The 16,018-nt window shown below is 44.6% G+C and overlaps 1 protein-coding gene across 1 annotated transcript in view; it reads right to left on the bottom strand.

Moving 5' to 3' along the window:
- CACNA1I (calcium voltage-gated channel subunit alpha1 I) overlaps window positions 1-16,018 on the bottom strand; it is a 159,278-nt gene that overhangs the window by 81,510 nt on the left and 61,750 nt on the right. The window contains exons 2-3 of the mRNA XM_065626922.1: window positions 8,491-8,602; window positions 7,338-7,471 (exon numbers count right to left, since the gene is read on the bottom strand). Of these exons, the coding sequence (XP_065482994.1) occupies window positions 7,338-7,471; window positions 8,491-8,602 (246 nt within the window). The remainder of the gene's footprint in view (window positions 1-7,337; window positions 7,472-8,490; window positions 8,603-16,018) is intronic.

The following is a 16,018-nucleotide window of genomic DNA, read 5'->3' as shown; positions in this document are numbered from 1 at the left end:
AGAAATGTTCTGCTCAAGCTAAGGGGCTACCAGGTGTGCTCCAGCTGTACGAAGATGCCAGAAAGCTCTCTCCAAAGGCTGCATAACTACTCCAAAAGGAAAGGACACTTTGGAAAAGAAATGAAGATTTTGAGACAGCAACTGGGTTATAGGCAATTTCTGAAGAAGATGGACAAGAAATATTCAGCTGAGCTCCTTGGTGGCCCATCCTGGCCAACAAGCAAAGGAGATGATGGAGGAATCTGGTAAGAAACTGCTGGCTTGGCCAGCCACATAGGGCAGGAGACCTGCAGATCACTGGGCTACCCCTGGAGAAGGAGAAACTTTAACGAGTATTTCATTAGACGAAGAATTAGCTTTTAGTGAACTGATAGACCAGTCAGGAGATTGTTAAATGAAAGACCAAAGGGAAAAAGTGATGAAATTAGGAAAAAAGTTAGTTCTTACAGAGTCTCCATATCAAGAACAAAACTAATCAAGGCACTAAAAGATGTAGAGAAGAAAAATGGTATCATCTATTCACCAGTGCCAGGGGCCTGAGTAATAAAAAGAATAGAAATTGTTCATTTTACAAGCGTGAACAGCCTAAATGGCATTAAGAAAGCCTGGTGGGAAGATCTGCATGAAAGGAATATTAAAATCAATGATTTTAACCTTGCTAGGGAGACTCAAGTGGACAGAAAGGGAGGGGGAGCAGCACATTGGCAAAAATGGCATTTTCTAGTACGGAATCAGTGACAATTTGGAAATGAATAGTTACAGATTAATTTTCTGCCATACAGAGAATTCCTCCTGGCTAGAGGAATGGGCTGACAGCAGTCTCACGAAATTCAACAGACAAATAGAAGGTCCTGCACCTGGGCTGGACAGACCCACTGCCTGAGTACTGGTTGGGTAATGGCTCTGCTGAAAAGGACCTGTGGGTCCTGGGGGACAGCAAGGGACACATGGTCCATGCCAGAAACGCCAATGGCACACCAAGCTGCACGAACAGGAGTGCAGCCCTTAGATGAAGGAAGGGATTAATCCCCTTCAGTTTGAATGGTTAGGCCACTATAACAAATTCAGTTTTGGGCCCCCCAATACAAGACAGACATTGATAAATTGGAGTAAGTTCGGTGTAGAGCCACGAAGATGCTCAGTGGGCTGAAGCGCTTGCCCTGTGAAGAGATGCTGAGGGATGGGGTCTTGTTCAACCTGGAGAGGAGGTGACTTTGGTGAGACCTAACAGCAGCTCCTTGGTACCTACAAAGAGGTCAGTAAGGAGCTGGAGCCAGGTTCTTTACCCCCGGAGAAGGAGAAACTTTAATGAGTATTTCATTAGATGAAGAATTAGCTTTTAGGGAACTGATAGACCAGTCAGGAGATTGTGGTGCAGTGGTGCGAAGCAGAACAAGACACAACAGGCATAAATCCAAGCAGGGAAAGGAGGCTCAGACTCGCTACAGTGAGGCTGGGGTCCAGACAGGTGGTGTAGTCTCCATCTGAGGAGGTTTTCAAGACCTGACTGGACAACGCTGAGGAGCCTGAGTTTGAGTGAAAGGATTAGACTGGAACCCTTGCAAGGTCCCTTCCAATCTGAATTATCCTATGAATGAGGTTAGGTATGTCCACATCATATTGGGAAACAGGACAGCTAGCTCTCTTGGTATTGGTCTGTAATTCACAGCAGAAAAACCTTCACCTTATCCATCTGAAAGAGTTGAATTTGGGCCACATGCATTGAGGACACCTAAATCTTCTTACAGTTTCCCGATGTTTACAACATAAAGCTAGGACTACTTGATTACATGTGTTATATACAAATCAACTAAGGTCTTCAACAGTACTAGACGTACCTGGTGGATTAGAGAGGCCACATTCATGAAGTTGAAAACACACAGAAACAGCCATGCATCGAACTGGTCAGGATGAAGCCTTTAATTCATGAACTGGAGATTACAATCAAGTGGTGCTTAGGAATATTTATCAGGTATCCAAGCAGCTTCAATAGAAACAAGAAAGCTGGACGGGCTAAAAAGACAGTACAACATAAATGAAAGCAAAAGCAGCAATGTAATAGCAAGAGAGGGGTAGTTGATACCAATGAATATAAATGAGGAGATGGAAATTGTAGAAAATCTGTAAGAGAATTGAACTAGCACATAAAATGGTACAAGTTAATCACTGGAACAAAAAACAGAATTGTCACGAACAGCGTAAAAAGGCAGAAAACTTCAATTAAAAAAAGTTCTATGGGGAAGATCAGATGATGTATGTCTACCATAGATGATAATGAGCTAGTTTCAGCTTCAGCTGTGATCAAGTATTTTAGCCTGTGCCTATCAAAATAGGGATATTCTAAGATAAGCAGGCCTGGACAATTTATGTCCAAGAGTTTTAAAAGAGATGGCCAGAAAAGATCTGTACCAGTACTGATGACTTTTTATTAGTCTCAGAAAACTGGGAAAGCATCCAAGGGTCAGAGAAATTCTGATGTTGTGCCAGTGCTTTAGAAACTCTGATCTCAGGAGGCTGACTGGACTGATGCTGATCACAGCACAGTAATGAAATAGCCAATATGTGGCTTTGATAGATTACGGATTAAAAGTGGATAATAAAATTAACCATAATCGACACAGGTTTAAGGAAAAATACACATCTTCAAACTAATGTGATATAATTTCTTATGAGATTACAAGTCTGGCTCACACAAGTAATTATGCTGATATGGCTGGAATGATGTGAAAACATCACGACATACATTAGCTAGAGAAAAACTGGCTAAGTAAGAAATCTCACGTGCAATAGTATGGGGACTCATTTGTGAGCAGATGTACTTCTGTCAAGCACAATTCTTGCCATTCTGTTCTTTATTTATTTATCACAACCTGGGAGAAAAATTAAAAAAATACTGATAGATTTTGGGGACAATGGAAAAAGAAATGAAGAGGACAAGTCAGCGATATAGAACAGTATGAACTGCTTTGGAAATGCAAATAATACGTATTCCAGTATGAGCAAATGTAACAGCATATATTCGGGAACAAAGTTTGTTGTTCCTACTAATAGGAAGAGATTTTGTCTCTTCAGAAGAGGAGACAGAGGAGAGAGAAAAAAATAATAAAACCACCACGCTCGGAGCCAATGGAGAAAGCAGCTGAATGAATTGATAGGGAGATATAGTGATCGATTAGATGGGCTACTGCAACTCTTGGCTGGAGGAACAGAAAAATTTCAGGCTGGAATAGAGAATGTATTACCACTGAAGGCATTAAGGCAACTACGCAGGGTGTGTCTTGTTCTGATGTCCACCACTTTTAAAAGCTGTTAAAAAAACACTGCAAGTGCATCCTAGAATGGCAAAATACAAAAAGTCATGCCATTCCTCTCATCAAAGGCAAGGTTAGGATGGGATTTATCACAGTTTATGATAGCTATACGGCAAGGGCCAGCGTGATGATCAATGAAGGCAAAGACAGGGTGTTCTCTGCAAGATACACCAGCCTCTCCTCAGCCACTAGACTCCAAACTGCAAGTAATTAAGGAAAGGTTTTGGACATCTTCTGGGCACACACTTGTCATCACAATCATCCCCCTGGCCACGTAGTGAAGGCCTCTCCCCCTTAACCTACCCACCCATTTACACAAGTCAATTGCACACCAGAACATGTGGTGGGGGGATGCCACAGAAGAGGGCAGAGACAGACAAAATTCCCACCACAGATTGTTAATTGCAGCACTTGGCTCAAGAGAGGCAGAACAAACACACCCTCAGTGGAATTAACACCCCCAAAGCCAGGCAAGTTGCACGAATTCAGTCCTTGCAGGGGGACCCTCAGGACAGAGTAATGGAAAGGGACACCTCCCTTCCCAGAGGGACAGTGGCATCACCTCCAACCACACATGAACACAACTGCTTCACAGAGCAGAATGAACAGGAGAAATTGCTCACTCTTTTTTTGCTAGAGAACTGGCTGACTTAAAAAGCTGTTGAGCACTAGCCCAGAAATGTGACTTTTCTCCTAAATTCATGCATGTAGAGACACTGGTCTGAGTTTCCAACATGATTAATGTTCACATTATCGCAGCTTTCAAAACTTAGTAGGCTCTCAACTTTAGGAAGCTGCCCTTTGAAGTTTTATCAGCTTGAGCTCTCCAAAGGCACCCATCGCCATGAGAAACAAATGACAACGGACAAAACCTAATCACAAATGCAGGGGAAGAGAGAGACCTGCCAGGACAGCTGGTGATGAGCACAGTCTGCTTGAAACCTCTGGGAACCTGCAACCTCCTGTTGCCATCAAGTAGTTGGGAACTGGAGCACCGGCAATCTGAATCTGCAACATTGGTTGCTTGTGCACACAACGGCATCAGCACTTTTCAACCCAAATTATCTTGCTCGGTTCTAGGAGCTCTGAGGGGAACAACGGAGAGCATTCACTTAGGACTGTTGTTTGGGGTTTTTTTCTAATCCTTTCTGAAAAAAACACATTGAAGATGGTTGGGGGAGGGAGCGTTCAAGAGGGGAGAAAGTTCTGGTGATGTCGGCTCCTATCGCCATGGAAACTGAACATTTTTAGTGACAGTGGAGTCTTCCTCCTTGAGCTGCTGGGTTGCGTGGGGAGCAGGGGCAAGCAGGGCAGGGGCACACAAGGGAATTCAGCTAACTAAAACTATAGCTTCTGGCTTTCCAAGGAAGCAAGGAGAAAACTACAAATGAATGCCTGAATACATGGTTCATGTAACCAAAACACCATCTGGGGCAATATCATAGTCATTACCCTCTTTGAGAAAACATGCTGTCATGCAGCTAGCCAGATGGAGCTATCTCAGTGGCCCAGGAATGCCTGACAGAACGGTCCTTTGCCTGCACTTTGTTTTTCCATGCTATAGTTTACTTCAACCTTCGCTGCCTCGTTGGTGTTTATTTGGGACAGGAGAAGTGAAGAGAAGGGGCTGGGAAGTACAGTCCATATTCTTGAAGCTGAGAGAAGCTGCATGTCCTTCTAGGCAGTGCATTACTTCCCAACATCATGGACTTGTCCTTGAGAGCCAAATTTATGGCCCCCCTTGCAGGCAATTAGAGTCCAGGACCATGAAAAGAAGAAGGCCCTTAGAGAAAACTGATTAGCCTCTGATCAAGATATAACTCACTGGCATGGAAAAAAACATGCAACACCAAATGCAGGTTGTCTTATCTAAGTCAGAAGGCTAAGGCAGCATCTTGACCCATAGTAAGCTGAAGCCAGATGTGGGACCAGTCAGGATAAAACTTGGGGCTTAAATCTGAGGTTAAATAAAAGCCTACAGTCTGTATGTAAGGGCAAGTTTGAGCTTTAGATTTAATTTAAAACAGTGCAGACAATTTTAATGAATTTCAAAGAATAATGAATTAATAACCACAAGCTTTTATAACTCAAAATACATTATATAGTCATTAGTTCTATATAACTAAATGGAAAAACCTTTCTTTAGCAGAAGTCTTTTGAGAGAAGATATTCTAATGAGATTGCTACCATTTCAGCCTGACACCTCACGAGGACAGTTGTATAGAAATCAGGAAACAAATTTATTTCAGTTTTGGACCTGAAATAAAAAATCCTTCACACTGATTATTTTATATCTAAGGAGTTGATTCTAAGACTCCTTGGCATTGAAAGGAGTTCAGGCATGAGCTCTTTTCCTAGTACTGCTATCAATACACAAAAGACTTTCCTTGAATTTCTGCCAGCAATGGCAACAGAGGGAAACACATAAATGGGGTTTACTCATTTCTCTCCTAGGTAGCATGGATTTCACTTGTTTCCTGCAGGGAGTAGGCACTTGAGCTTACCCTCTTTCATTGAGCTTTGCCCCACTGATTTCTTCATTTCATGCACCGCTCGCATATCATGCTTGCAGGAACACCAGGCAGAGCAAGATCCTGCAGTTCCCAAGCCTTTTACCCCATACACCAGCAATCCTGTGCCCACCTGGAGCAGAGCCTTCCTTCCAGCCTACCGCAGCACATCACCTACACAGAGGGGCACCGTGAGCCCCGAGGTCCCCCTTCCAAACACACCTGTTCTTCCCTTTCCTCCTCAAAGGCTTCTGTGGTCTCTTCTTGCTTTACATGCATCCAGTCACCAGCAATTTTGCCACCAGGAGTGCAGGCAAGAACATGCAATGATCTGGCTTGTCTCACCACCATGCGCCAGGTGCTTTAGCTCAGCCTTTCCAGATGAATCCGCAGTCCCTGTGCTAGGCCATTTTAAATCAGATGCTCATCACCGCAGGCTCAGTCACAAGAAAGGTCTTCCCATCTCACACATGGTGCATTAATTCAGAAAAAGGTACAGTTTTCGTCTGCCTGTCCTCCTTTCATGCACAAGCTGGCTGAGAATGAGCCTTCAAACTCCTACACCTGAACTGAGTCTGAAAATTCTCTGCTCCCCTCAAAAGCAAACAATTATATGCCCATCCAGAGGAAATAACTTTCAAGTCTTGCTGTAGAAGAACTGTATCAAAAGCAAATATAAAGACAGTGCCGCTCCATACCACAGGAGAAAACTCTCCAAAGTGAGCTCAAACTCACTGCTGGCTCAGTCCGTAATACCTGCACTTCCAGGTGACAGCAAATGCGGGTAATTCCTTGCTGTGAGGAAGAAGAAAAAGGGGGTTTCTCTCTGAAAAACACGTTCATTCACTTGTTTGCTGTGAGAACAGCAATATTACATATTTATTTCTGATTTTTTTTTTACCATACCACAAGGCAATCTAATTGAAAATGGACAAATTCCAAAAAAGCATATGCCCACTGGTATCAGAGGTGGACATTTTGCTGTGATTCAATAGGCAAATCCTGGTAGGCTTTCCACTTCATACATGCAGAGGAGAAATCAGAGCTTCACCATAGCAACTTTGTTGTAAAACACACTCAAATGTCATCTTGTCCCAATAGTACCGTGGGTAAGGCCAGTGCCATACAGAGACAAAAAGCCCAGGGTAACAAAAATGACATTCCTACCTTTGAAATGCTGCTGCTGGAAACAGAGAAGCTGGCTTGGTTCCGGTAAAGGTTACACCTCTTCCACTTAGACATTTTAAAAACAAAAAAAAGTGTCTGGGCTGGCTCTTCAGCTGGTACAAATTAACACCCTCTACTGAAGTTGTGTGAGATAGATAGCTGCACATCAGCTGGGGAGCTAAGATACCTTGTCTACTGTGGCTGCTAATCCCAGCGTGTCTGATTCCAGTTCAGCAGATGTACTGGAGTAGCACCGGAGTGATAACTTTCACTTCAGTTACACCATCTCTGTTCTATGCAAGACTCTAGCAAACACAGAACAAATAAACCCAGAAAACTATTGACCTACCCAGCCATGACAATGAAGAAATCCAGGCGGTTCCAGGTATCTCCGAGGTAACACTTCTTGCCAAAGATCCCCAGGGCCACCATCTTTAAGACCATTTCCATGGCAAAGAAGACGAAGATGAAATCATCAAATACCTGCCAAACAGAAACCCAAGAGCACATTTGATAAGCATTCTCAGCCTTGGACTTTAAAATACAGAACATGAGATAAATACAAATCTCCATACTCTTGAAAAATAATTAGAGGCAGGGACTGGAAAAGCTTCTTGCATGCAGCCCTGGCATCACAGCTTCCTGATGCTCAAATAAGCAAGGGGTTTCTATAGTTTGTGGTGGGGGTTTTTTTGTTGTTTGTTTTTCCCCATGGGAGAAGTAATGGATGTAGACCCAGAGGCTGCTTACATGGACTTGAAAGGAGATGCTGGCTCAGCACTAGCAGGTCCACACCTTGCCAGGGAAACACCACCCTTCCAAGGTCTCCCAGGAAGGATTCCTCATCACCCCGCTGCAAATGGCTCAGCTGAGGACGTAGTGCAGCTTCACACACAGCTTGGACAGCACATACCAATCACAGATGGAGGCTTCAGATATCTGAAAGCTGCAGCCTCAGCAACACTACAGATGACAACCTTTGCTGGTGCTTTCTCTTTGGGGTAGCAGCAAGTACGGCTTGGGCAATCATAGGCTGGATGCAGCCATGGCCTTTCTTGGCACAGCTTTTGTTTCTTCTCCCTTTGAGCAGCCTGAATGCCAAGGTAGTACCCTTGCTCCTCAGCAGAGTAGTGGATGTATTGGAAGCTGCTATTCTCTCCCACCCGGATGCTCTAATCTTAGTTATTTTTCCGTAGCACACCTCTGAGCTATGTATCTAGTAGCTGTCTATATCAGGAGCCCCCTGCTTCTACATAGGATCATGAAGGTTAGTAACTGTTCTGTATCACATAGTCACACGTGGACTTCATTTATTATCTATTTTTTGCCCCATTCCCCTCCTCAAAGCAAGCTCTTGCCATTTTACAACAGGATTGCTTACTGCCAGGGACATTCTTGCCAACCCACCTGGGAAGGTGTTGCCCACAGGCTGAAGGAAAGCATGCATGAAAATTTGTGACTTGGAGTGAGGCATCATCACAACAGAAAGGAAGTTGTCTTACCTGCAAGATTTTACACCTGTCGGAAAGGCAGTCCATATCCTCACATGGCTGGTACATCCCCAGGGTAACGCAGTTTAACAAAATCACCATCATGCTGACACACTCAAACCAGGTGGAAAAGAGTCAAGGAAAACTTCTGTGAAAGCATCATGGCTGAGATAAGCTTGCTCTAGGCTTACGGTGACAAAACAGGAACATTAAGGGAAATAACAACTGCTGGTACTCTGATTTATTACACTCTTAAGTTTTTCCTCTTCACTTCCTCACTACTCCACTCCTTGATTAAGCCAAAACTCTTTTGAAAGTAGAGGCAGCACAAAGACCTAATGTACTTCTACAAGTCAAATAATTGTTAAACATAGGCTTACTCCTCTCCTTTTGGTTTGCTGAGTCCCATCCCTTGTTGGTTTACTGAACCTTCAAAATACATGGAAGAGACTTTCCATGGTGGCCTGTACTCAGACATAACAGAGATCTCCATGATCTAGGGATCTAAATCAAAATGGACAGCCAGATCTCTGTAGAAGCCTAATGATTACCGTCCTTCTGGGAAGGGTGTACAACACAAGGCTAGAAGTGTCCCTCTTCTCTTCTGAGAGGAACTTGGAGATAAAGAGTTGCCATATTGGAACAGGTCAATGGTCCATCTAATCTGTTATTCTGCTTCCAGCTGTGACCCATGCTGGATAAAACCCTACCATGTGCCTAATTAAGTTATTCAGTAACCATGGGGGGAAATTGCGTTTCTGACCCCAGCTGGTGATCTGTTTATGCCCTAAAGCATGAGGATTGATAGCCCTTATAATTGTTTTCCCAGCTACACTGGTGTCCCTGCAGATGCTTTGCTTATTCATTTAAATCCTATTGTTGATAATCTTACTAAAATATCTGCTTCGATAATAGTTGTCAGCCGTGAGCTACATTGGCTAATTATACTTTATATTAAAAATTGTTTCCTCCTATTTATTTTTAATTTGTTGCCTTTTAATTTCATCAAGCACCACTTCATTTACATGTTACAGAAAAGGATTAAAATGGTGTATTTGTGTGATCTTCTCTGTGCTCTCCACACCCTGTACCTGCCTCCTCTTCATCATCCCTCTCCTCCTGAAGGAGTCTTAAGACCTGATACACATCCAAGAACTCATTTACAGTATTTTAGTTCTAAAAGTGGGCACGTTTCTAGGATATCTTTCCAGTGGTCATTCACATTGCAAAGCAGAGATGTAGATCTAATGAGAGTGGATCTCCAGCCTCTGGCAGAACCATCCTTCCTGGGTATTTTAACATACTTTGCAGACATATCTGCTCAGTTCTCATTTTCAGACATTTTTAAAAAATATTTTCAAATAACAGAGCCCAGAAATTATCCATTTAAAATGCAACCCACTGAGTGCAGCCACTTTCAGTCCTTGCAGAAGTGAATCCAAAACAGTGGCCTGTATCTCTGGTCACTTCTGAAAGACACCCAACATCTACGGCTCATTCTGAGTGACTCTTCCGTGCTCCTTCTCTGACAGTGATTCATGACTAACCCTCACAATCTGATCTAGAAGAATATTAATTCTTTCTCTTCTCCCCCCACCTGGTTTTCAGTGAGCTACCTTCAGTTGCAAAAATCAGACAAGAGCAGGGCACTGGCTCTGCTGTGCCAAACATGCTATGAGCTGATTTCAAGAATGTGTTACCACTACCCCTCACTAAGTTAATCCCAAGTGCTATGCCAAGTAACGCACATGGAGCCCACCCTCAACGTAGGCTTCAAAACCAGAGGCCTTTTCTGAAAGAAATACACCAAAAGGGCACAAATAAAACATTTGCCCTCAGAGGTCTACACAACACAACTTCAAAATTCCACCTTTCACTCTCTTAGACATTTCTTTAATTATCTGATCCAAAGCCTGGGAAAACAATTGGAGAGGTCCTCATTAGCTCACATAGGCTTTTGGGGTAAGACTGCTATTCTCTTCTGGACTTGTCAAGATCTGTTTGGCTAATCTTTCAGAGAGTCACAGAAATGCAGAATGGTTGAGGTTGGAGGCAGCCTCTGGAGGTCATCTTGTCCAAGCCCTCTGCTCAAAGCAGCATCAGTTACAGCTGATTGCTCAGGGTCGCATCCAGTTGGGTTTTGAATATCTCCAAGGATGGAGGCACTAGACCCTATCTGGGCAACCTGTTCCAGCATTTGACTATCTACACAGTGAAAAAGTGTCTTCTTATGTTTAAATGGGATCTCTCTTGTTTCACGCTGTGCCCATTGCCTCTTACCCTGTCACTGGGCATCACTGAGCAGTCTGTCTCCTTTGCCTTTCCCATCAGGTATTTACACACATGGGTAAGATCCCCCTGAGCCTTCTCTTCTCCAGGTTGAGCACTCCCAGCCCTCTCGGCCTCTCCATTTTGCAGCAGGTGCTTTGACAGCTACTGGAAAGGCAGCAGCAGTGAAGCCCTGACAGAGGGACCAGTGCTGAACGACGCTCTTTGAGAAGCCAAAAGAGTTTTGGTGTGGCCTGAGCCAAACGGCTGCAAAAGTCACTGCATAAGGGAGTCAGGAAAGGTATGGACAAAGCCAGTGCTTAGAATAACCCTGGATGAAATTAACATATAAAATTGAAAAACAGAAATTGTTTTAAAAGCCAGGGTTTTTTTCAGAAAAACATGACACCAGAGACCCAGAGGCAGGGAGCACCACTCTTCGACTGTAGCCAAACTCAGGGGCTTGAAGTCAGGGGGTTATTGCATACAGATCTAAGCTTTTGTGCACGTGCTTCAGCAGCAGCAATGCATGGGCCGTCAGGATGCTCCCGTGGCTCCCTTGGCCCCTCTCACTCTCCTTGCAGTGGCCTCCTTGCCCACGCAGACCATGGCAGGGTGCCTTTGGGCAGCCAGTGAGACCCCAAAGCACAAGGCCTGGCCAGCTGTGGCAAGCACTCCCAAAAAACATTACAATTTGGGCCAGATGTGCAAGGCCATGATCTCCTTGCTCAAAAAGCTGTGGTCAGCTGCACTTGGTTTCTCCTCCCGTTCTGTTGGTTTTTTTTGTTTTTTGGGGTTTTTTTGGATATGAGCTCTCTGAAAGTTTGCCAGCTTTGTCCAGGCTTCCCAAGGATGCTGTTGAATCATTGGCTACTCCCGTGCTATTAAAGTGACATTAGGAAAAGCTTTCCTCCTGCTGCCCCACAGTTTTCCTTTCAGAGGAGGCGGCGACCCTGAAAAGGCACATCCAACCCGCAGCGGAGAGGAAGAAAGTGCGAGGAGAAAACTCGAGCATCTCCTACCCCGAGACAGGAGGGGTTGCTGCCTGCTTGGGTCGGTGGAGGGGGTAATTAGAAGTACCTGCTGCCTTCAACGTGTCGCTGCTGTCAACCACGGCAACTGCCTCCCATCACCACGGCAACAGCCTGCAGCCAGGTTTATCATCTTTCTTTCAGTGATGCCTCCCCGCATCCTTCACCCCCTCCTTTTCCCCATGCCTGAGCTTGTAATTAATTTCAGCTGCTAACAAAGCCAGTCTTCACAATCTGCATCCTTCAGTCTGAAGTTTCATTACTAATTAACTTATTTTGAAGTTCAAATCTCCTAATTACAAGCGAGCCCACACACATGCTCTCCTCCCCTGTCCCAGCCCTTCCTCACTGCTGCTCTCCCTTCCCACAGCTCCACTGCCAACACCTTTCCCAGCAAGGTCTGGGGCCTCTGACAGGTTTGGAAAATAAAAGGAGAGCCAGATGTTTCTGACTAGGCTCAGCTCCTCTCTCTTGGCCACCACAAGATGCTTCAGAGGAAGGTACCAGAAAACCCACAGCAATCCACTGTGTAATAACCTGCCCCCAAAGGGAGGTTTCTTGCTAGTGGTGACAGTTCACAGTTGATTCAAGCCCTCAGGGATAAAGGGGTCACAGCACTCTTTCGATAACGGAAAAACAGCAAAGGAGAAATGTTTCCTGACTCCTTTAACCCTGGGCCATTCTCATTATCCACATAACTGTTTCGTCCTTGTAAAAGTCCTGTGAAGCTCTTGGCTTCAGCACTGTCTTGTGGCATCAAGATCCCTATCTAGGTTAATTGTATTTTTCCTGAATTACGTTTCCTTCTACTGGTTCTATAGCTGGTGCCTGCCTCTGGCAGCAATGCTTTGCTTATGAGTCACCCCCTTGTCCCTCCACACCCCAAGCAGGGCCCATCCAGCTGCTGCCTGAAGGCAGCCACCACATATCCATCGACCCCTCACCATGTCTTTGAATGGACAAGGTAATTCTGGGATGGGGAGAGACTCAGGGAGGACATGTGTCACCAGAACACACCAGGAGAAAATCACCATCCACCCCAAACCATATGGGATGGAGCCAGCACTGAAAGCCACAAGTTACAGGACAGTTAAGGAAACGTGCAGGTGATTCTGGGAGCTGGACATGGTGCGGTAGTGCTTGATAACATGACTATGGATAATGCCAGATAATGTTAGAAATCAGTGATGGGACACAGGCAAAGCTTTTGGGCTCAATGCCTTAACGAGAAATCGCAGATGCAAGGTATACTGTATTGGAGCTGTAAATAGCTTGCACCTGGAAAACTGGGTACCACTTAATGTTCTTGGCATCAGTCTCAATCTCTGCTTTTTATCACTGACAAAAATACAACAGAGCAACACAAAACAATACTTTGGGGTTCCCTCTCCTTTTCCTCCTTCATCATCAGCTGAAGAGTAAGAGCACACCAGGCACAAAGAGCTCCCCAGCAGCTGGTGCTCCTAACAGCACAGAAAATAGATAAGCTTTACAAGCATGACAATCCCTCAATCTTTCCTGTTGCTATCTTCTAACTACTTCTAGGGTATGCCTTGTGCCAATTCAGGTCTTGAATATCTCATAGAATCATTTTGGTTGGAAATGACCTTTAAAATCATCGAGTCCAACTGTTAACCTAGTACTGTCAAGTCCACCTCTAAACCATGTCCCTAAATACCTCATTTACACATCTTTTAAACACCTCCAGGTGTGACTCAACCTCTTCCCTGGCCAGCCTGTTCCAGTGCTTGACAACCCTTTCTGTGAAGAATTTTTTCCTAATATCCAACCTAAACCTCCCCTGGCACAATTTGAGGCCATTTCCTCTCGTCCTGTCACTTGCTGCTTGGGAGAAGAGACCAATACCCTCCATACTACAACCTCCTTTCAGGTGGTTGCAGACAGCGATCAGGTCTCCTGTCAGCCTCTTTTTCTCCAGGCTAAACAGCCCCAGGTCTCTCAGCCATTCCTCATAAGATTTTTTTCTCTAGACCCTTCATCATTTTCATTGCCCTTCTCTGAACTCCCTCCAGCACCTCAGTGTCTTTCTTGTAGTGAGGGACCCAAAACTGAACACAGTATTTGAGGTGGGGGCCTCACCAGTGCTGAGTACAAAGAGACAATCACTTCCCTAGTCCTGCTGACCACCGTATTTCTGATACACGCTGGGATGCTGTTGGCCTTTTTTGCCACCTGGGCACACTGCTGGCTCATACATTCAGCCGGCTGTTGATCAAACACTCCCAGGTCTTTTCCTGCTGGGCAGCTTTCCAGCCCCTCTTCCCTGAGACTGTAGTATTGCATGCGGTGGTTGTGTCCCAAGTGCAGGAACCAGCACTTGGCCTTGTTCAACCTCATACAATTGGCCTCAGGCCTGTTTAACCTGCAGTAGAAATGCTTTGGCTACAAAACAGAGCAAGGAGAAAAAGCCAACCCCGTGGTTTGGCTGGTCATGGCAGCATCTGTCCCTGCCCCAAAACAGAGAGAAGAACCCCCTGCAGTAGAGAAGTTCAGTGAGTGAACTGGAAACATGGAGCCCCATGCAAGGCACCCCAAACACCAGCCACCCATGCACACAACTCCTTGTGGCCTCCCACCTCTGAGCCAGTGCCAGGCAGGCACAGCTGTGGGCACCCTGAAAGTGAGACACCACATTTGCACCATCACTCCTCTCCACCTCCCTCGCATCCCACCAGCTAAAGGGCTGCACCCTGCGATTCCAGTTTGCAGTGATTGCATTTTCTTTCCTTCCTTTCAAAATAAGCTAAGGACAGTGCTGTGTTCCTCCCCCACTTTGTGACCCTTCTGCAAGAAGCTGGTAGGATGCTGTAACCGCAATAGGACAGATAATATTTCATTTATAATGGAAGGAGTGATTTGTGTTGCAAAGGTCAGAGAAACAAGTAGCTCCAGGGAAAGAAGTGCTTACTTTCTCTCGCTCATCACTGCTGGCTTTTGCAGAAGCCCTCACAGGTGAGTCTCGTTGTTTTCCCCCTTCACAATTTTTTCTAATCACTCACTTTTTTTTCTCTCCTTTCCCTATGCTGATGCATAGGAGTTCCATGGTCTTTTTCTACAAAATGAGCTGACAGAAGCAACTGGGTTCTACCTCTTCAGCCTCAATCTGCTAAGCTAACCCGCTAGAAGTTGAATGTAATACCTGATGTTCACTCAAAGGAAAATACATCTCAAAAGCTGTTTGTGCTCAAATAGAGCAAAACAATCAAAACATTTCTCAGAACAAAAAGCTTTAAAAATCCCATTTTGGAAAGGCTGAAACATTTCTTTGTCTTTTTTAGTGCAAAGAAAGGTTTCAACACTACAGAAAAAAGGTTGTGGTTTTTTGACCTGATTTAGAACTCTTTTTCCCTCCCCCTGCCCCCAGTTCTGAGTCAATTTGAAATTAAATACCAATAACCAGCATTGCAATTCTGGGATTTCATGGTGGCCAAGCCATAGAGGACAAGTTATGAAGCCTTTTTACAAGCCCTCAAAGTCAACATGTTCTAGGTCTTCCCATGTCATGTAATCTCTTGTACGTGTTTGCTTTCATCACATCATCATTCATACATTCTTCTCACAGAAGTGGAGCACCTGAACTTTAGACACCTGACATCTGCATCACTAAGGTCTTCAAGTCTTCCACAATATCGATGCCAAGGAAAGGGTTGCAATACTGCCAAACGTGGCAGGACGGTTACCTTGATTTGGGAGGCACTAGGGAAGACTTACACAAGTTGTGATGGTGTTAACTGGGAGGCAGGACAACAAACTACAGAAGAGAGAGGCAGTAGAGATTTTTAAATGCTTGGCAATACTTCCATGTTTCTTCCCTTTGGAAGGGACTTTCCATCAAGAACAGACTTATTTTAAAAAGACTCAGTCGTGTCCATTTTAAAATCAGATAAACACCAAAAAAGCACCGTAGGTCAGCCCTTCTGATCAGGACTTCCTGATCTAACTTCCCAGGACTGCTCAGAAAGTGGGTCCTGTACCAGGCCCCACAGGCTCTTAGCTGCATAGCTCAAATTCAGATTTAGCTTAGAGACTAATGAGAACTAAGTTGTACCTCATACACCATATCATATCTCCCAGCAGAAACAAGTGAGAATTGAAGACTGCTTTTGGAAAGCTGGATTTTGGCTTGTTTGGGTTTTTTGTTGTTGTTTTTTGGTTGTGGGGTTGTTTTGGTTTTGTTGTGTTGGGATTTTTTTGTTTGTTTTTATTACACAAACAAAATG

Source organism: Caloenas nicobarica, chromosome 1 (genome assembly GCF_036013445.1).
Source record: "Caloenas nicobarica isolate bCalNic1 chromosome 1, bCalNic1.hap1, whole genome shotgun sequence".
In the NCBI taxonomy this organism is placed as follows: domain Eukaryota; kingdom Metazoa; phylum Chordata; class Aves; order Columbiformes; family Columbidae; genus Caloenas; species Caloenas nicobarica.
The sequence above is the reverse complement of the archived record's forward strand: the minus strand, read 5'-3'. Positions and strand labels throughout refer to the sequence as shown.